At 36.2% G+C, this 23273-nt stretch overlaps 1 protein-coding gene across 3 annotated transcripts in view; it reads right to left on the bottom strand.

Moving 5' to 3' along the window:
• Positions 1-23273, bottom strand: part of AFG1L (AFG1 like ATPase) — a 195972-nt gene that overhangs the window by 98735 nt on the left and 73964 nt on the right. For all 3 annotated transcript variants that reach the window (XM_049654104.1, XM_049654106.1, XM_049654107.1), the window contains one exon: positions 18805-18904. In XM_049654104.1, the coding sequence (XP_049510061.1) occupies positions 18805-18904 (100 nt within the window). The remainder of the gene's footprint in view (positions 1-18804; positions 18905-23273) is intronic.

Genomic DNA, 23273 nt, shown 5'->3' with positions numbered 1-23273 from the left:
TCAACAAAACTAAGAGATAACCTAAGGAATGGGAGAAGATATTTGCAAATGACACATCTGATAAAGGGTTAGTATCCAAAATCTATAAAGAACTAATACAACTCAACACCCCCCCCAAAAATAATTCAATTAAAAAATGGGCAGAAGACACAAATAGACATTTATCCACAGAAGACATTCAGATGGCCAACAGACACATGAAAAGATATACACCATCACTTACCATCAGGGAAATGCAAATCAAAAGTACAGTGAGATAGCACCTCACATCTGTCAGAATGGCTAAAATCAACAACACAAGAAACAACATGTGTTGGCTAGGATGTGGAAAAAAAGGAACCCTCATGCACTGTTTGAGGGAATGCAAACTGGTGCAACCACTGTGGCAAACAGTATGGAGGTTCCACCAAAAGTTAAAAATAGAACTACCCTCCAAACCAGAAATCACACTACTGGATATTTACTGAAAGAATACAAAAACACTAATTCAAAGGGATACATGCTCCCCTGTATTTATAGCAGCATTATTTACAATTAATTGATGAATAGATAAAGAAGATGTGGCATATACACACAATGGAGTATTATGTAGCCATAAAAAAGAATGAAGCCTTGCCATTTGCAGTGACATGAATGGAGCTGGTGAGTACAATGTTAAGTGAAATAAGTCAGAGAAAGACAAATACCATGGTTTTAGACAAATGTGGAATTTAAGAAACAAAAAAAACAAGCAAATGGAAAAAAAGAGAAAGACAAATCAAGAAACAGACTCTTAATTACAAACTGATGGTTACCAGCAGGGAGGTGGTGAAGGATGGGCTAAATAGGTGATGGGGATTAAGGAGTGCACTTGCCATGATGAGCACTGGGTGATGTATGTAAGTATTATATCGCTATATTGTATACTTGAAACTAATATAACACTGTACGTTAATGAACTGGAATTAAAATAAAAACTTAAAAAAGAATTCCAAGTGTCAAAAGTAACAGGGTATAATGCTTATTTATATAAGTACATATCTGTTGAGAGTAAGAAAACATTTAGGACAGATAATTAAAAGGAGTGTTCCTATAAATTAACACAAAAAAAGTGCATGGCTTTATGGAACCAATCTGATTTATCCTTCCAGGAGATTCTTATTTTAGTATAGATTAAAAGAAAATGGTCCCTTTAGACCATTTAAGAAGCAAGAACTATGTAGCTTTAAAAAAAAAAAACTAATTGGAGATGCAATAGTTACTAAATGCATTGATAATACAGCTAATTAATTGTTCCCATTGGATGGTATATTATCATTTTATATTCAACATACATTCATGAATTCCTACTATATAGCTATGCTGAAATGAGTGCTAAAGACAAAAGATAAATGAAATAAATAAATAAACTAGGATTTACAGAATACTTACTAGGAGTCAGGCAATTCGCTTGGCAATGTATGCAAATCACAGTAACACAACAAAGCAGGTATTTCTGCCTCCCTTTTACAGATAAAGAAACTGATACTGAGAGTTTCAGGTAATTTGTTGAATTTCCTGCCAGTGATTGGCGTACCTAGGAGTCAAGGTCTTTAATGACGTTAAAACTTGTGGACTTTTTCAGAACCATGTTGTGACCCGTTCAACTTACCACAGCTGACAGACACAACCAGACCATAACCATGATTCAAGGTGAAAAGGGACAGAAGGTATAAACATAATACACAGAGCACAAAGCTATTCAGTTTATCATGGTTCAAAGACAGCTTTACAGAGATAAGAGTGGCACTAGACCACCCTGGAAAAGTGAGCAATGCCACCAAGCAGCAAGGAAGCAAGGGTATATCCATAATATTTAGGTCTTTGATTTTATTAGTTTTCTTCTTATCCACCCTGTTTCTTCTTCTTCTGTTCATTTTTTCCTGACATTTTCAGATTATTTGAATTTATTTTTAAATTCCTTTTTCATCTGACTACTGGGCTTTATTTTTGTTCTTGTTCCATGGGCTATAATATATATCCTTAACTTTTCATACTCAGAATCAATATCGTATCACCTCACAAAAAAGTGTAGAAAACTTATATCAATATAAGTACCTCCAAACTCCCCACTTTATGGGATGGGTATCATAGACATCATATCTACATATAATAATAAGCCCTAGAAGATAATATTATAATTGCATGAAAACCAATTATTTCTATTTTTTAAAAATTAAGAAGAAAAGCTAGTTATATTTACCACAATATTTACAATTTCTGATGCTCTTCATTTCTTCTTAAGGATCCAAGTGTCCATCCATTATCATTTACTTTCTACCTGAGAAACTTCTTTTAGAATATCTTATAGTTCAGGCCCAATGGTGATGAATTCTTTACTTTTTTTTTTAATCAGAACGTCTTTATTTTGTCTTTATTCCTTTTTTTAATTGAACTATAGTTGACACACCATGTTATATTACTTCAGGTGTGCAACACAGTGATTTTACAAGTCTAAACATCACGCTATGCTCACCACAAGCGTAGCTACCATCTGTTACCTATAACACGATTACAATACTATTGACTATATTCTCTATGCCATACCTTTCATTCCCATGACTTATTCATTCTATAACTGGAAGCCTATACCTCTTACTCCCCTTCACCCATTTTGCCCATCCTCCCTTCTGGCAACGACCAGTTTGTTCTCTGTATTTATGTTTTTTTCTGTTTTCTTTTTTAGATTCCACATACAAGTGGAATCACAAGATATTTTTCTTTTTCTGTCTGACTTTTTCACTTAGCATAACACCCTCTAGGTCCATTCATGTTGTCGCTAATGGCAAGATCTTGGTTTTTTTATGGCTGAGTAGTATTCCATTGTGTGTGTGTGTTTGTGTGTTTGTGTGTGTGTGTGTGTGTGTGTATACACACCAAATCTTTATCCATTCATCTATCAATGGACACTTAGGACACTTAGGCTGCTTCCATATCTTGGCTATTGTAAATATTGCTGCAATGAACATCAGGGTGCATATAATTTTGCAAATAAGTGTTTTCATTTTCTTTCACTAAATACCCAGGAGTGAAATTACTGGATCATATGCTATTTTTATTTTTAATTTTTTGAGATACCTCCATATTGTTTTCCACAGTAGTTATGCCAATATATATTCTCACCAACAGGGCACAAAGGTTGCAAATACTCACCAACACTTGCTATTTCTTGTCTTCTTGACACTAGCCATTCTGACAAGTGTAAGATGATATCTCATTGTGGTTTTGATTTGCATTTCACTGATGATTAGTGATATTGAACATACTTTCATGTGTCTATTGATTATCTGGATGTCTTCCTTGGAAAAATGTCTATCAGCCCTCTGCCCATTTTTTAATTGGATTATTTGGAATTTTGGTGTTCAGTTTCTTATGTTCTTTATAGATTTTGGATATTGGCCCCTTATTGGATACATCATTTGCAAATACCTTCTCTTATTGATTTCTCATTCTGTTGATGGTTTCCTTTGCTGTACAGAAACTTTTTTATCTTGGTGTAGACAATAATTTGTCTTTATTCTTGAAGGACATTTTTGTTTCATAAACAACTCTAGGTTGATGGGTTTTTTCCCCTAGCATAAAGACATAGTTCCATGGTTGCTGGCCTCCATAGTTCCTAATGGAAGTCATCAGAAGCTAATCATTGTTCCCCTGTATTTAATATGCTATTTTTCTCTGGATGCTTCTAGATTGTTTTACATTAGGTTTTTAGCAGTTTGACTACAATATGCCTAGCAGTGTTTTCTTGTATTTCCTCCGCTTCAATTTCACTGAGTTTCTTGAACCTGTAGATTTTTGTCTCCCACAGATTAGGAAATTTGTGATCATTATCTTCAAAAGTTTTTCTGCCTCATTCTTTCTTCTTGCCTTCTGGGATTCCAATTAGAACTATGTTCTAAAGCTTGTTATGGTTCTACAAATTCTTAAAGCTCTATTTCTTTTCTTCTATCACTTGGTCTCCATTCTTCACATTGGATAATTTCAAGTCCTCTGACTCTCTGCTCAGTTATTTCCATCTGCTATTAAGCTCATCAAGTGAATTTTTATGTAAGATACTGTCTTTTTTAATTCTAAATTTTAAACTTAGAACTTTTTTATGATTTCTATTTCTCTGCTGAGATTTCCTATCTCTTCATTCATTATGAACATATCTTCTTTAACTCATTTCTCTAACAATTATTGTTATGATTGTTACTTTAAAGTCTATTGGGGTTGGTCTGTGTTGATTGTTTTTTCTCTTGGGTCATACTTTACTCATTCTTCACTTTGAGATTGTGTTCTGGGCCTTGTGGATTCTGTTTCATTCTCTGAAGACTGTCAATATTTTTGTTTTAGCAAGAAATTACCTTAGATGGACTCGAACTACAAACAGAAATCTCAGTTCAGGACCCTACCTTTAGTTAGGAAGTTTGTGATCTACTCTGCAAATGTATGGTTCAGAGATCAGAGACTTGGGCAGGATTTATACACAGAACTTAGAGCTACAGCCATCTAGTTCATTCTGGGATTCACTTCTCATTTCTCTGCAGTAATGCTAGCCCCAAACTCTGCATCTGGTTCTTCAGGCCAGAAACACTGTGGGTTTTCTATCAGAATTTCAGTCATTCAGCGCAGTACTGACTTTACCTGCCCTAAAGGTGACAACCATTAAGAAAGATATTCTCTCCAATTTTGGACCTACTTCTAAGTCTTATCTTCCCTGACATTTTTTCACTCTCTAAGACCTTCAAATAGTTGTGTTATATATTTTATTCAGAATTTATTATTATTGTCTGCAAGAAGGCCATTTGGCTAGAAGCTTAGGGCTTTGAGCTAGGAACTCAGCCATATCAGTTTTAGTTTTTAATAGATAAATGTATCCCATTGATATTTCCTGTTGACATGCTTGATCTTGTTTCATGCTCTATGCATACTTATTTTCTGTTTCTTCTGCTTTCTAGTTTTTGCTCTAAGAAATATTTTTTCTTTTACCTTATTTATACTTATTTGAAAAGTATACCTTAAATTCTAAAATACTTGACTGTATATTTCCCCAGTGGTAAGTACCACAAATTATGATGCTGTCACTCAGAATCAGTAAACTCTCTCTCCAAGGGGAAGAAAATTTACAAATATCTAAGCAAGCAGTAACTACAAACATTTATTTACACTCAATTCATTGGTATCATCAATTTTCTTATTTCAAACATTTCTTTTTGAGAAACATTAAGACCTCTTTCCTCCAGGGCACGCACTTTTTTTTTCTTTATCATATTCTCTTTATTCTATTTGTGCATACTTCTTAAACATTAGTGATTTCATTTTCTAATTTCTGAGTAAATAGGTTTTCAATTCAATCTGTCTTCTCTCCACTTAGATCTTCTATATTATACAGTCTATATTTTCCTGATTTTTAAAGAATATAAAACAGAAATTTCCTAATATTTACTTCTCTCTTTTCTACTTATTGTTCCCATATTATGGTATTTTCTTTTTACATGACCTTGAAAAAGGAGTGGTATGACTAATCTCAGAGAATCCCTATAATCAAGATATGTGTTTTTTCCTTGGTTCCCTTCCCTATCCTCCCAGTTGTTCTTATACTCTTTCTGTCTCTACTGTAGTTCAATGTTAAAAAGTGATAGGTGGCATCCTTCCTTTGTTCATACTTGTAGTAGAAATACCAATGTCCCAACTAATCATAATAATGACTTTTGAACAGATATACACGTTTTTGGTATCATATTAAGAAACTAGAGGAGGGCCCAAGATGGAGGAACCGCATGGAAGGGTTTTTTTTTTTTTGCATGTCTCATCCCTGAAATACAGCCAGATGAACACTAAACCATCCTGCACACCTAGAAAACTGATTTGAGGATTAACACAACAATCTGCACAACCTGAACCAGAGAACTCAGCAGGTACACAGCATGGAGAGGTGAACTGGGGGAGAAATGCACAGAGGGCAGGGAGCTGTTTTTGCTTGTGGAGAGAGGACAGAGATGGGGGAAGAATACAGAGGGCATCCCCTCCGCCTGAAATCAGCTGGAGAGAAAAGAAAGAGTACACAAGGGACAGAATACACAAGGGACAAAACAAAAAAAAGGGAAAAAGGAGAAAGGAAAGGACTTAAATTCCATTAAGACTCTATAAACAGGGGGAGCACAGAGTCTGAAACTCCGCAGCTCAATACCTGGCAGTGCTCTGGTGGGAAGGGCAAATCCCCAGGAGCAGAGAGCAAGATCCTCAGGGTCCTTAGGATACATGGGAAGAGGCAGTTCCCCTGTTGGGAGGACTTTTGGTAGAGGCTGTGCCACCTCCCCATAGCCAAAGGTCCCAGTGGATCCCAGAGAACATCCACATTCGCTGGTGCTGGAACAAGGATGTTGGGAGGAAGCCTGTGCCAGATGTGTGTTGTTATTTTCATAATCCCTAAAACGCTGCTGCTACATGATTGCATGAACTTTTTCTGGGGCAGGCTGGCACCCAGCCACAGTCTCTGGGCATCAGCAGCAGCATGGTCTCCCGAACATTCCTAGAAGCAGGCCAGCATTGCTCATTGAGACCCTCCCCCAGAAGGTCTGAGTGGGTCAAAACCACAGTCCCTCAGAAGTGAGGGGTTGGGAAACACAGCCGCATATGACATAAAACTCAGGAGGGAGGTGCCACCTGGCAACCTGATGGCTTGGTCACAGACAGTGTAAAAGCAGGGAGTGGACAAAAGCCAGAGACAAAGGAGGGGTGTGCAAATGCTGGTCGGGAAGGACACTGTTCCAACACTAAAGACTGGATAGCTGAGTGACACGATGTTCACCCTTCCCACGCATGTGCATACACACCTACAAGCACCACAACAATCCATCCCGGTAAGCTAAGCATCGCCATCTAGTGGAGAATGGAGCCATTACACTAAGCCCCGCCCAACTGGACCAACCTTGCTCTCCAGGAACAACACAAGTCTCTCCGCCTGCTTAGTTTACAGACTATAAAGTGCCTCTTAGTTCGACTTCTAGGGGAAACCAAGGTAATTTCAATCATACCTCACTCTGTTTGCTGGTCCATCTATTCAATTTTTTTTTCTTTTCTATTTCTTGAATATAGAATGAGAAAAAAATGTGTTTTTATTTTCCATTTCTATTAAAAATATTTTTCTTTACATTTTTCCTACTACATTTTTTACTTTTTTGTAAATTTTTCAAATTCTATTTTTTTACTTCCATCTTTCATTTTATTCTATTTCATTGTATTCGTTTTTTCAAACTTTCAACCATTTTCTTTTTTTTCTTTTCTTTTCTTATCCTTCCCTTTTTTCTCTATCAAGCTCCTTTCAACAACCAGACCAGAACACACCTAGGATCTAGCATCCTTTATTTGACATTTTTGTGTTGTTTTTAATTTTTTAATTTTAAGGGTTTTTTTTTTACCTTATTAATTCCTTTTCTTCAAAATGATGAAATGAAGGAATTCACCCCAAAAGAAAGAACAGGAAGAAATGACAGGCACTTAATCAACACAGATACAAGCAAGATGTCTGAACCAGAATTTAGAATCACAATAATAAGAATACTAGCAGGGGTTGAAAACAGATTAGAATCCCTTTCTGCAGAGATAAAAGCTAGTCAAGATGAAAAAAAAAAAATGCTGTAACTGAGGTGCAATCTCAAATGGTTGCCACAGCGGCAAGGATGGATGAGGCAGAACAGCAAATCAGCGATACAGAGGACAAACTTAATGGAGAACAATGAAGCAGAAAAAAAGAGGGAGACTAACACAAAAGAGCATGATTTAAGAATTAGAGCAATCAGTGACTCATTAAAAAGGAACAACATCAGAATCATAGGGGTCCCAGAAGATGATGATAGAGAAAAAGGGGTAGAAGAGTTATGTAAGCAAATCATAGCAGAAAACTTTCCTAACCCGGGGAAAGACAGAGATCTCAAAATACAGGAAGCACAGAGGACTCCCATTAGATTCAACAAAAACCAATCATCAACAAGGCATATCATAGTCAAATTCACAAAATACTCAGGCTAAGAAAGAATCATGAAAGCAGCAAGGAAAAAAAAGTCCTTAACCTACAAGGGAAGACAGTTAGGTGTGCAGCAGACCTATCCACAGAAACTTGGCAGGCCAGAAAGGATTGGCAGGATATATTCAATGTGCTGAATCAGAAAAATATGCAGCCAAGAATTCTTTATCCAGCAAGGCTATCATTCAACATAGAAGAAGAGATAAAAAGTTTCCCGGACAAACAAAAATTAAAGGAATTCGTGACCACTAAATCAGCTCTGCAAGAAATTTTAAGGGGGACTCTCTGAAGGGAGAAAAAATGGGGGGAAAAAAAGACCAAAAGCAACAAAGACTAGAAAGGACCAGAGAACACCACCAGAAACTCCAAATCTACAGGCAACATAATGGCAATAAATTCATATCTTTCCATACTCACTCTACACGTCAATGGACTAAATGCTCCAATCAAAAGACTTAGGGTAACAGAATGGATAATAAAACAAGATCTGTCTATATGCTGTTTACAAGAGACCCACTTTAGACCTAAAGACACCTTCAGATTGAAAATAAGTGGATGGAGAACCATCTGTCATCCTAATGGTCACCAAAAGAGTAGCCATAGTTATATCAGACAATCTAGATTTTAAAATAAAGACTACAACAAGAGATGAAGAAGGGCATTATATCATAACTAAGGGGTCAATCCACCAAGAAGATCTAACAATTGTGAACATTTATGCTCCAAATGTGGAAGAACACAAATATATAAATCAATTAATCACAAACATAAAGAAACTCTTTGATAATAATACCATATAGCAAGGGACTTCAACACCCCACTTACAACAATGGACAGATAATCTAAACAGAATATCAACAAGGAAAAAATGGCTTTGAATGACACACTGGATCAGATGGTCTTAACAGACATATTCAGAATATTTCATCCTAAAGCAGAATACTCATTCTTCACCAGTGCACATGGAACATTCTCCAGAATAGATCACTTACTGGGACATAAATCAGCCCTCAACAAGTAGAAAAAAGATCAAGATCATACCACACATTTTCAGACCACAATGCTATGGAACTCTAAATCAACCACAAGAAAAAATGTGGAAAGATAACAAATACTTGGAGACTAAAGACCATCCTACTAAAGAATGAATGGGCTAAACAAGAAGTTAAAGAAGAAATTAAAAAGTTCATGGAAGCCAAAGAAAATGATAACACCACAGCCCAAAACCTCAGGGATGCAGCAAAGGCGGTCATAAGAAAGAAATATACAGCATCCAGGCCGTCCTAAAGAAGGAAGAAAGGTCAAAGATACACAACCTAACTTTACACCTTTTTGTTTGTTTGTTTATTCATTTTTGAAAGAGACAGACACAGAATGCAAGTGTGTTAGGGAAACCAGAAGCTGGTTCTTTGAAAGAAATAACAAAATTGATAAACCTGTAGCCAGATTGATCAAAAAGAAAAAGGAAAGGACCCAAATAAATAAAATCAAGAATGAAAGAGGAGAGATCACAACCAACAGAGCAGAAAGAAAAACAATAATGAGAATATGAGCAATTATACACCAATAAAATGGGCAATCTGAAAGAAATGGACAAATCCTAGAAACATATAAACTACCAAAACTGAAACAGGAAGAAATAGAAAACTTGAACAGACCCATAACCAGTAAAGAAATCAAATTAGTAATCAAAAATCTCCCAAAACACAGGAGTCCAGGGCCAGATGGCTTTCCAGAGGAATTCTGCCAAACATGTAAGGAAGAGTTAACACCTATTCTCTTGAAGGTGTTCCAAAAAATACAAATGGAAGGAAAACTTCCTAACTCTTTCTATGAAACCAGCATTACCTTGATTCCAAAACCAGACAGAGACCCCACTAAAAAAGAGAACTATAGACCAATTTCCCTGATGAACATGAACGCAAAAATCCTCAACAAGATACTAGCCAACTAGATCCAATAATACATTAAAAAAGTTATTCACCATGACCAACTGGGATTTATACCTGGGATGCAGGGCTAGTTCAATATCCACAAAACAATCAATGTGATACATCACATCAATAAAAGAAAGGACAGGAACTACATGATCCTCTCAATAGATGCAGAGAAAGCATTTGACAAAATACAGCATACTTTCTTGATAAAAACCCTCAAGAAAGTAGGGATAAAAGGATCATACCTCAAGATCATAAAAGCCATATACAAAGGACCCACCACTAATATCATCCTCAATGGGGAAAAACTGAGAGCTTTCCGCTTAAGGTAAGAAACAAGACAGGGATGTCCACTCTCACCACTGTTATTCAACATAGTATTGGAATTCTTAGCCTCAGCAATCAGACCACACAAAGAAATAAAAGGGATCCAAATCCGCCAGGAGTCAGTCAAACTTTCACTCTTCACAGATGACATGATACTCTATATGAAAAACCCAAAGGATTCCACAAAAGAACTGCTAGAACTTATCCATGAATTCAGAAAAGTCGCAGGATATAAAATAAATGCACAGAAATCGGTTGCATTCCTATACACCAATAATGAAGCAACAGAAAGAGAAATCAAGGAATTGATCCCATTTACAATAGCACCAAAAACCATTAAAATGCCTAGGAATAAACCTATGCAAAGAGGTGAAAAATCTATACACTGCTAACTATAGAAAGCTTATGAAAGAAATTGAAGAAGACACACACACAAAAACAGGAAAAATATTCCATGCTCCTGGATAGGAAGAACAAATATTGTTAAAATGTCAACACTACACAAAGCAATCTACATATTCAATGCAATCCCTATCAAAATAACACCAGCATTCTCCACAGAGCTAGAACAAACAATTGTAAAATTTGTATGGAACCAGAAAAGACCCCAAATAACCAAAGCAATCTTGAAAAAGAAAACCAAAGCTAGAGGCATCACAATCTTGGACTTCAAGATGTATTACAAAGCTGTAATCATCAAGACAGTATGGTACTGGCACAAAAACAGACACTCAGATCAATGGAACAGAATAGAGAACCCAGAAATGGACCCACAAATGTATGGCCAACTAATCTGACAAAGCAGGAAAGAATATCCAATGGAATAAAGACACTTCAGCAAATGGTGCTGGGAAAACTGGACAGTGACATGCAGAAGAATGAACCTGGACCACTTTCTTATACCACACAAAAAAATAAACTCAAAATGGATGAAAGACCTAAACCTAAGACAGGAAGCCATCAAAATCCTCAAGGAGAAAGCTTGCAATAACCTCTTTGACCTCAGTCACAGCAACTTCTTACTAAACACATCTCCAGAGACAAGGGAAACCAAAGCAAAAATGAACTATTGGGACCTCATCAAAATAAAAAGCTTCTGCATGGCAAAGGAAACAATCAGCAAAACTAAAAGGCAACTGATGGAATGGGAGAAAATATTTGCAAATGACATATCAGACAAAGGGTTAATATCCAAAATCTATAGAGAACTTACCAAACTCAACACCCAAAAAACAAATAATTCAGTGAAGAAATGGGCAAAAGACATGAATAGACACTTCTCCAAAGAAGACATCCAGATGGCCAACCGACACATGAAAATATGCTCAGCATCACTCATCATCCAGGAAATACAAATCAAAACTACAATGAGATACCACCTCACACCTGACAGAATGGCTAACATTAATAACTCAGGCAACAACAGATGTTGGCGAGGATGCGGAGAAAGAGGGTCTCTTTTGCACTGCTGGTGGGAATGCAAACTGGTGCAGCCACTCTGGAAAACAGGATGGAGTTTCCTCAAAAAATTAAAAATAGAACTACTCTACAACCTAGCAATTGCACTACTAGGTATTTATCCAAGGGACAGAGGTGTGCTGTTTCGAAGAGACACATGCACCCCAATGTTTATAGCAGCACTATCGACAATAGCCAAAGTATGGAAAGAGCCCAAATGTCTTTTTTCCTTTTACCACTTTGTGTCTTACTGTCAAAGAAGCACAGCTGAGTTCAACTTACATATTTCCCCCATAAAAATGTATTCTTGTTTTTTGATTGAATAAGTTCTTAAATTTATTAATTTCACATTTTAATTAATGTAACCTACTTGTCTATTATCAATTTGTTGTTAGGCTCTCCGTGCTCTTAAATATTTTTTTTTCTCTACTAGAATATCATGTAATTAACAACATTCTATTTCAGAACCTAAAAATTGAGTAGCATATATATGAAATTTTAATTGTGCATTTTTGTTTTTGGCTCTTCTAATGAACTGACAGCATAATCTTTGATAAGTAAACTATGTCTATTTGTATATGGGCCATATAAAGTATTTCCCTAAATGACAAAAATGATGAATAAACCATTTAATTGGGGTTTTATAAAAATAAGAAATTAAATAAAAACTATCTCTAGATATGTTTTATCTGAAAATTTTCTAGCAATTTCCTATTCCTATAGATTTGATCCAAGATCCTCTCTCAAAAGCCTTAATCAGATTATCCTAGAAAATATAAAACAGTAGCACTACAAATGTTGCACTACAACTGTTGCTTAAAATATACTAAAATATAGGGGCGCCTGGGTGGTTCAGTAGGTTAAGCGTCCGACTCTTGGTATTAGCTCAGGTCGTGATCTCACAGCTGTGAGTTTGAGCCCCATGTTGGGATCTGCACTGACAGCACAGAGCCTGCTTGGGATTATCTCTCTCCCTCTAAGTCCCTCCCCCACTCGCTCTGTCTCTTTCAAAACAGATAGCTTTAAAAAATTAAAAATATAATATACTAAACATATTTTAAGCTTGCAAGAAGGTGGGAAAATCCCTACAGACCAGCAAAAACACAGGAGGCTAAAAGCTAAAGTACTAATCATGAACTGATGCTGGTTTGGGGCTTTAGCAACTACCTGGGGTATAAAGAGTGAGACCTTGGACCCAAGCAAGAGAGGAATTCAAATTTAGGACTAGAAAAAAGTAACATACAGGCAGTCACTCTTTGGTACCTTATTCCCTTCACTCCCCTCAAATATCACTTCCTTTTTTTCTCTTCTACACAATTTTTCTCTCTTAGGTTCCTAAATTCTGGTGTTGCTTTCACTCGGCTATCAATTATTTTTCATTAAAATTATTAATTGCTTATTAAATGTTTCTGCTCATTTTCCATTAAAATTAATTTGCCTATTAATTGACAAGTTATAAGCTGTTAAAAAATTAGGGTATGATAGCAGTTTCCCTCAACAACAATAATCCCCATTCTTGTTCATGAAGTTTATGTTTTTACAACTAGAAATGGAGGGAATGAGATGAATGAAGTAGAAGAAAAGTAAACAGAGATGCTAAAAAATTAATGAAGGGAAAAAATAGGTTTTTCTCCACTGAGCACTATCTTCAGGACCTTTAACCTCCAGACTTTTCTGTCTTTATTGAATGACAGGCATCACCACCTAATTGTACAAGCCTAAAATTTTAAAACAATTTCTAAATCTTCCTTTACCTTTTCCTCAGTGACCACTCTATAACCAGGTACTATCCATTTTAATTCTGGAATATCTTTCAGATCTATCCTCTCCATATCCATTGGTATCACCATATATCAGAGTATCTGAAACTCAGAACTATAGACATTTTTGGTTAGATAATTCCTTGTTGTGAGGGGTAGCTCTGCACATTATAGGATATTTTGACAGAATTCTTGGCTTCCACCAAGAATTCTACTAGAGGCCAATAGCAGCACTTATTGCCACCCTGCCTGGTTGTGACAACCAAAAATGTCCCAAACACTGCCAATATCCCCCTAGGTGACAATAACTGCCCTATGCCAAACTAACACCATTTCTTATCCAGTGTGCTGCAAGAGCCTCCTAACATGTCTTCACCGAGTCCACCGCATCACTGCACTCCACTCCACAACCCATTCTCCACACTATACCCAGTGATAGTCCAACTCTGTTCTTGTCAGTCCCTACTTAAAGTACTCCAATGTCTTCGCATTTCTCTTAGAATAAAATCCAAAATCCTTATTTTTATTTTATAAGGTCTGTCACTTCTCCAGATTCATGTTATATGTACTGCACTGCATCCTACTTTCCTTCCTTCACTGTACTCCAGCCACACTGGCTACCTTTCAATTCCTCAAACGGGTCATTCTCTCTCCAGCCATTGGGCTTTGCCTCAACCCTCTGATAAGAAGATTCTTCCCCCACCTCTTATAACACTCTGAGAATAAGTAGATGCTATTTAAAAAAATAAATAAATAAATAAATAAAATAATAATAATAAAAACAACAACAACCTATCTGGAGGCTCTAGATGAAAAGCTGTGACCTAAAGAAAAAGTTGAATGCATTTTGATGGTTGGAAAAGAGGACACACTTTATCTAGGACAGGGTAGACAAAGATGAGTGATGACCAACAAGGAGAAATGATAGAGGATAATGTGTAAAGAGTCACAAAACCTAGGTTCTAACCTCTTTTCTGCCATTTCTTATCCATGGGATTTGTTTTTAATCTTAATTAACTTTTTTCATCTACAGTTCTATTAATTTGAATACAAGTAACTACAACCATGACCCGGATACAAAACACCCAAAAAAATTATCTTATGTTGCCCCTTTGCAGTCAAACACCTTCCCACTATGGCCTCTGGCAACCAGTGACCTATTTATTCTTTGTCCTATACTTTTATATTTTCCTGGTACATACGTATATGTCATCTTCTTTATAATAAAATATTAAGCCATTTATGATGATTGTCTGGCATGGCAAAAAAAACCCAAAAAACAAAAAACAGTGTATGACAGTGTCCCTTCAATGGATCATATTTAGAAAAGGCTTTATGTTTGAGGCTAATGCCCAATTTTTGTAATTCCACATCTTGAACTTTCAGTCTTCTCTGGAAAAGTGGTTCCACTTTGGATTTCTGTATGCTACCTTGGTGGGCCTGTAACTTTGATCACTCCTACAAAGCTTTGAGTTCCAGAATGCTCCTTAACCTTTCCCTGTGGCTGTCCTTCCTCAGTTTACCACTGCCAACTGAGCAGCAAACTGCAATCATCCTTTCGGCAGTCTTTACTGGTGGTGGTGGCAGGGGCAGTGTTCCCAGCTTGTTCTACCACCTTGCTATTTATAGCTTGTCACTGAATGTTTAAAGGCAATACTGATGACACAGTTAAGTCACCACTCAGCTAAAGGAGAGTCTTCACAGATGATCTAATATGAAAACACTCACTGCTGTGTCTCACAGCGTTATCACCCTAGTAAATCACAAGAATGCTGGGGTGCCTGGGTGGCTCAGTTGGTTGAGTGTCTGACTTCAGCCCAGGTCATGATCCCACAGCTCATGAGTTCAAGCCCCACGCCGGGCTCTGTGTTGACAGCTCAGAGCCTGGAGCCTGCTTCAGATTCTGTGTCTCCCTCTCTCTCTGCCCCTAACCCACTCACATTCTGTCTCTGTCTCTCTCGAAAATAAGTAAACATTAAAAAAAAAAAAAAAATTAAGGGGCACCTGGGTGGCTCAGTCGGTTAGGCGGCCGACTTCAGCTCAGGTCATGATCTCGCTGTCCATGAGTTCAAGCCCTGTGTCGGGCTCTGTGCTGACAGCTCAGAGCCCGGAGCCTGTTTCGGATTCTGTGTCTCCCTCTCTCTCTCTGACCCTCCCCCGCTCATGCTCTGTCTCTCTCTGTCTGAAAAATAAATAAACGTTAAAAAAAATTTTTTTTTAATTAAAAAAAAAGAATGCTATCTATAACAGTATTATAGATATTTTAATAAGTGCATCTGAATCATTCATAATTCTCTTAGAATATAATAGATGAGGTATAACTACAGTTGTTTGAATAACTGGATTTAATAGTATTAATTAACTGATGTCTCCCTAAAATAAGGCCTCTAATGGTATGCTATGAGGGTCTAAACTTGGTTACATTTTAATTAATGAATGACTGAAGATATAGCAGCATGATTACCATTTTATAAACGTCATAGTTAGTAGGGATAGCTAAAACTAATCTGTTAGAACCACACTTCAAAAAGATACAAACATAAATCAAATATAATCAAACATAAATCATAAAACAGAACAATGCAGACTAATAAGCTGAAATGTAATAGGAAGAAAAAAGAAATCAACTACACAAACACAGAATGAGAGACACCTAGTTTGACAGCAGCTCACAAAGTAAGATCTAGGTAACAACAGATTATAAACTCAATATAAGTCACCCACATGACATGGCTTATTAAGGAAAAAACTCACACTATCACTATTACATTGCTCTTTTCAGATCCACCAATAAACTCCATGTTACTAATTCCAATGGTCAATTCTCAACCTCCCCTTCACCTCCTAGCAGCATTTAACAAAAGTGGCCATCCATCCTTTTGTACCATTTTCCTTTTCTTCACATGATACTCTGTTGGTTCTCCTCTTACCTCACTGGCTGCTCTGACCAGCTTCCTTTAGGACCAATGAACTCCCAAACTTTCATCTCCAATCTAAACTTTTCCATTAAAATCCAAACTCTGATATGCATCTGCCTCAGTACTTTCCCCTCCCTACCCAAATCTGCTTCTCCTATAGTCCTCTCCATCTCAGGAAACATCAACTTCATCCTTTTAATTGCTCAAGCCAAAACCTTTGAGTCATTCTTTATCCCTTTCTCTTTTTTTAATACCATATATTCATCCCATTAGTAAATCCTCTTGGCTCTGCTTACAAAATATATCCAAACTCTGACTACTCTCACCACCCTCACTGCTCCATTATCTCCCCTCAGGATTGCAGCAATGATATCATCAACGGTCTCCTTACTTCCAACTTTGAAATCTCATCCCCACAATCCATTCTCAGTATTGCAGCCAGGGATAACCTTTAAAAACATGCATTCATTCAACATTCACTCTAAGACTATTGAGATCAGCTAGGCACTGTTTTGGTTGTTCAGTATATACCCATGAACAGAAGAGATAAAAGTCACTGCCTTCATGAACCCTTTGCATCCTGAAAGAGGATAGACAATAAACCACAAAGAAGAAAATAAAGGAGGAAAGGAGAAGCAAGGTAAGAAAAAAAGGGATGGGTTGTAGATTCAAATAGAAAGATAAGTCTACAGTTCTTTGGCATAATAACTTTTGAGTAAAGACCTGAAAAAGGTAAGGAATTAACCATGCAGGGAATTCCAGGTGGTAGAGCATTCCAGGGTAGAAAGATGTTAACATTAAGAATGCATTAGGGGCGCCTGGGTGGCTCAGTCAGTTGAGCTTCTGATTTCAGCTCAGGTCATGATCTTGTGGTTCGTGAGTTCAAGCCCCACATCGGGCTCTGTGCTGACAGCTCAGAGCCTGGAGCCTGCTTCAGATTGTGTGTCTCCCTCTCTCTCTGCCCCTTGCCTGCTCACACTCTGTCTCTATCTCTCAAAAGTAAATAAACATTAAAAAAAAATTTTTTTTTAAGAAGTCATTAAATATTGGTTTTGGTTCCTCTGGCCTTCAACTGACCACATCATGGAAAGATAAAACATTTTAAACTTGTTTTTATCTAGATATTACTTGTATTTTAATCCTTAAATAATGTTCAAATAAGCCACAAGTGGTTTTTTAGGAATAAAATTAAGTATTAGAAACTACTTATGCAAGTGAGATTCAATTCTTTTTCTAAGACTCAATTAGGAGTTTTCTCTTTCATTTCATTGAGCTTCTTTTACAGCCCCTAAAAAGCAATTAGAAAGCCTTGTATTTTTGAAACAGAGAAACTGAAGAACTCCATAAAAATCTGCTTTTTGCTCCTTTTCCTGCTTCTGTTCTTTCTAGGACCCACACCCCACTTTACACAGTCCACAGAATGCAGACAGCTGTAATTCCTCCTTGTAAGGGGCAGGGAGTTAGTTAATGATTTCTTCAGTAGAGATTACATCTAAGGAAGGACCAGGTGAGAATGACCAATGAAGCTGTCATATGAATATTCCAGACCACCAGCACTAGACATCTCAATGCCAAGGCCCGCTGGCTCCAAGGACTAACACCTGGGCCCTTATCTTTGTTCTAACCAGTTCTTGGATGCCTGAAAGGACACATACAGCAGACCACAATCCTTAATAAAACCCCCAAGCCCCGAACCAAGACAAGACTCATGCTCCTTTCCTTCCCAAGTCCCCCAGATGCTCCATCTGCATCTGCTCCCTCTGTATCTTCAGTAAACCCTGTTCTCACTTTCTGGTGTTTTGTATTTGATTTCTATCCTGCGCAAAGTCAAGGATCCTCTTGGCTGGTCCTGCAAGGCCCCCTCTGGGTCCTCAAACCTAGCCTTCCTGCTGGCATCATTTTTTTTCCTTAATGTTTATTTATTTATTTTTGAGAGAAAGAGATAGAGAGTGCACAGAAAGAGGGAGAGAGAGAATCGCAAGCAGGTTCCACATGGGGGATGGTGCCCGACATGGGGCTCAAACTGTGAGATCATGACCTGAGCCAAAATCAAGGGTCTAAGCATCGGATGCTTAACTGACTGACCCAGGCACCTCCCGGCATCATTTTTTGATACAAATATATGATATATCTAAAACTCAGAGAAAAACAGCAAGTGCATCAAACACAGGGGATGACATGGGTTTAACTTGCGAAGAATATAAACATTTTTCAGACACAAATACCAACTGATTTTTTAGATTGTCTGTTATAAAATGAATGATAAGCAAAGTCATCAGATTCTATTAACACAACAAAATGAGTATAAAATTATGGATTTTTCAAAGCTTGTTATTTTCCACCTAATTGGATGAGACTAGCACAATGTTTGTTTTTACCTTCCGGTGGCCTGTTGGATGTTGCCACAACGACGACCCCATTTTTGAACAGATTTTCAAAAAGCTGTTTCAGAATCATGGCATCAGCAATGTCAGTGACCTATGGACAACAACACATTTGTTTTATTTTATACTCACTTCTGCTCTAACAAATTTGCTAATGGCTCATCTTCTTTTTTTTTTTTTTTTTTTAAGGATGGAAGTGAATTCCAAGAGAAAAATTCTAATTATCACCATGAAGAAAAGAGCAGATAATTAAAACCATAAAAGAGTGTATAGTAGTCTTTTAAACTTGACTCTTTTTTGCAAGCCTATCATTTCTACCCAAATTATCAAATGGTTCTGTGTTAACTTCTTTTATAAACTACAGGTGGAAAGCATAGATAATTGTCCTAAACATTTAGGAAGTCTAATTAATTAGAGCTAACATGACCAAATCCCTCCTCCTGCTCCCATCACAGACCCCATCCACCGCACCACCCCCTTCCCACCAAAAAAAAAAAAAAAAAAAAAAAAAAGAAGAGAGAGAGAAAGAAAAAAGAAAAAAAAAGAATAATAAACAGCTGATTGAGATTTCTAATACCTTTCTGGCAAAGGTCCCTGAAAAGGTGACTTTAAATGGTCATGGGACTTTAGAAATAAGGACAAATAGCCAGTGAGACATAATCAGCTGCTGTTGAAAATAGAATGATATGACATAGATACTATTGTGCAATTGTTGCACAAAACAATTCAACAGATGGCCCATCACAAAAATAAGCAATTTCATTGTTCTTTTTAAGTGCCTTCTATTACTGTCCATGAATAATCAAAAGGCACTGCAGTCACTTCCAGCACAGCCAGCCTCTGCTAACCTTCGCAAACACAAATATTCCTTCTATTAAAAAGGAAAAAAATAAAAACCTTACAAGAATGGTTAATACAGGGCTTTAAAAAATTACTTCTGACAAAAGCAGAAATGCATAATATAGATTAAACTGTTCCACCTAAGTTAGAGATACATAGAGCTACCTTTTCTAAAATTATTTTTAAAAATCCACAATTAACAAGTAAGCTTAAGAACTTTTTAAAAAGCTTTTTAAAATCACAAAGAAATACAGAAATTAAGGAGGGAAGGCAGTTGAGTTCAAAAACAAATGTACAGTGAAGGTAGATATTAATCATTGTTACCTTCCCTTATAAAAAAAATAAAATGGGTTTTAGATCCTTCTTAAGTAAAGCTATTTTGATCTTTCTTTAATGGCATTTTAGATAATAAAATTTGTTTTACATTCACAAAATAAATCACACAATAAATATCACATTCTTATTTTTAACCATGTTAGAGCATAGAAACTGGGGGATTCTTTCAAATTAGATCAAAATACTGAAAGTTACCAACTAACTGACAACAACCACCTGGGCTACACAGGTCTCCATCTCTTTTCTCTTTTCAGGTGATTATCTTACACAAACGTTACATTATTTCCTTCCCACCTGAACAAAAACAAAAAACAAACCAGAAAACGGGGCTGTGCACACAGATCTTTTTTTGCTGTCTCAAGCTCTAACTTTAAAACATTAGCTAAAAAACTACTGGAGACTCCTTAAATTAAAAAGACTTCAGGAACTTACAAAGTGGTGACTAAAATGAAAAGTAGTATTTAATTATTTAAGAAGAAAGTGATATTATTAAATTTGGAGCTTAGGTTCACTGTCAAATTTTGCTTCCACAAAAATACTCACAGAGAAGGCCCCTTTCAAATGCTTAAACACCAGTGGCATTTCTGATGAGAGAACAAACAAGCTTGCAAATTTCAGAAGCAAGTGCACTTTTAAATTAGATTCCCAATACACTGACTTTTAAAAGGAATGATATCAATTAAAAGTTACCAATTTTAGAAAATAAAAATTGTCCTTCGACTATCTCACTAATGTTGAAAAAAATTAAAAACAGCTTTTGTGCGCTAAGGTTCAGAAAAGTGAAGAGACATTTAGCTTATAACATACTGCAAAGATTTAAATTGGAAGTTGAAGAAAGCAAACTATTAAAGACTCGTGGTTGAATTATCATTTGTTGTTTTTGTATTACGAAATGTTTTTGCTCTATCAGAGTAAATTAACTTGGAGAAGCTATGGCTAATTAATAAAGCAGGAGTCACTTGGTGTAGCCGAGTGCCAATGTATACTCTTTTGATCTTGTCCCCGCACTTGTTCAGCTTTGCTGGGGAACAGTAATTTTACAGTATAAGTGAACAGAAGACAATTGGCCACACATTCTTGGAGAGCGGGCTTTTTTAGCACCCAGCATTTCATTACCACCAGGAACAAAAGAGAAGGCTACAGATTACCAATAAGGGTAGTCTGCTAATACAGAGAGGGGAGACATTTCATTAGCATTAAAGAGAAAAGATTTTTTATGACCTAGAGTTGCTTTCCATTATGACTCACTTAAGTAAAAAAGGAAAAAAAGAAAATCTAATGGTTAATTTACATATGTAAGTGCTCGAGTCTCAGTCACCCACTGATTGGTACAGTGCCATGTAATGAGTGACAAACATAAGCATGCATTATCAGTAATTAGTATTAGCACAAAAATAAGCACCTATTTTTTATTAGCAGTTTTTAATAGCTTTTCTGTTTTACAAAAACGGTCAAAACTATTTTTTAAATGATATTGATAGCTTACAGAGGAGAATTTTGCATGATATTCTGCTCATCAGAATTCTTTTTTTTGTTTGTTTTTAAGACCATATTAGTAAAACATCCATCCAGTGTCCCTGAAAGGGACAGGAAGAAATAACATTTTTTTTTTAAATCGGTTTCCTTCAGTATTGTATACCTTCAGATTCATAAATGATGTAATAAGAAACATAATCATTCAAAGTCAACACAATGAAGACCCTACAGAAAACTCTGAGGAAAAGCTGTTCTTTTATTTTAGCAACTAAAACACATAAAAACAACCTACCTAGCCAAATTTCTCAAACAAAACAAGAATAGTACATTTGATACTGCAGGCAAAACTGAAATGCTATACTTAGTTAAAATGACCAAGCTGATGAAGAATATATTCTGGAAATGTAATCTGAATGCTACCAAAATATAATTTTTAAATTCCTCAAATTCAAGAGCACATGTATTCTTGATTTTAAGCAGCAATAATTCCCATCCAGCTCCCTAGTAAAATAAATATTATATTAACACTACCAAAAGGCCAATAATAACTAGTTAAAAATCAAGACTACTAGTAGGATTCAATTTTAAAAGTGATGTGATGATTGTAGACATATGGCTGTTAAGAAAAAAGGGCCAAAAAAATTATTTTCTAGAAAATCAGCAATGTATTATACTAGACTTAATAGGCTTAAGGATAATTTTTAGGTTCTGTCATTAAAATATCTACTAAAAGTCAACTCAGCTCTAGATCTATGTATTTAAATATATAACACAAAACATCATATACCAAAGAGAACATATAATGTAGCTGTTACTACTAATGAATCAGAGCACCAATGATGAATTCAAACTGAGTTACCAGCTGTGTGACCTTGGACAAGTTACTTAACTTCTCTGACCCTTAATTTCCTCATCAATATAATGAAGGTAGTAACAATACCTACCTTGCAAAATTGTTATGATCCTTAGAGTAAATCCTCAAGAAATGTCAGCTGTATTATCTATGTATGGTATATATGCTAGTATAATTGCATATTATTTATATGTAGCTGTATAGAATTTTAGCTATAGAATGATACTTAGCATAGTCCAGTAGTTAAGAACATAGTCCCACAGTACTCAACAAACAAAAACTAATGTTATTACAGAATACACATAATAGATGGAATGTAAGCATTCCAATAAATGGCATTGCCTCAGTTCATAAAAGATGAATTTTAAGTAGTTAGTAAATAAACATAGAAAAAATCCAACTATATTATTACTTAAAGGAATAAATATTAAAACAATGAGATGCCACTTTTCATCTATTAAATTAGACAAAAAAGTTAAGATAATTCAGAATGTTGACAGGAAAAATTGTGGGTAGTTATTATACATAAGAGAAGTGGGACTTAGTTGGGAGACTAGCTCAATATTTATCATTTGGTACTAGATTTATTCATTCATTCATTCATTCACTATTATTCATTCATTCATCCTCAAACACTGTTCTAGACATTTGAGATATGTCAATTAAAAACAGATTCCTGGGTGTCTGGGTGGCTCAGTCAGTTAAGCGACCGACTCTTGATTTTGGCTCAGGTCATGAGCTCACGGTTCTTGGCATTGAGCCCCGCATTGGGCTCTGCACTGACAGTGGAGGACCTGCTTGGGATTCTCTCTCCCTCTCTCCACCCCTCTCTCACTCTCTCAATCTCTCAAAATAAATAAATAAACATTAAAAAAAAAACACAAAGACTCCTGCCTTCAAGTTTACATTGTTATGGAGGAATTATATAAATAGTAAACATAATAAGTAATATATTATC

This window comes from Panthera uncia (genome assembly GCF_023721935.1).
Source record: "Panthera uncia isolate 11264 chromosome B2 unlocalized genomic scaffold, Puncia_PCG_1.0 HiC_scaffold_24, whole genome shotgun sequence".
In the NCBI taxonomy this organism is placed as follows: domain Eukaryota; kingdom Metazoa; phylum Chordata; class Mammalia; order Carnivora; family Felidae; genus Panthera; species Panthera uncia.
This window is presented reverse-complemented; position numbering and strand designations above follow the sequence as displayed.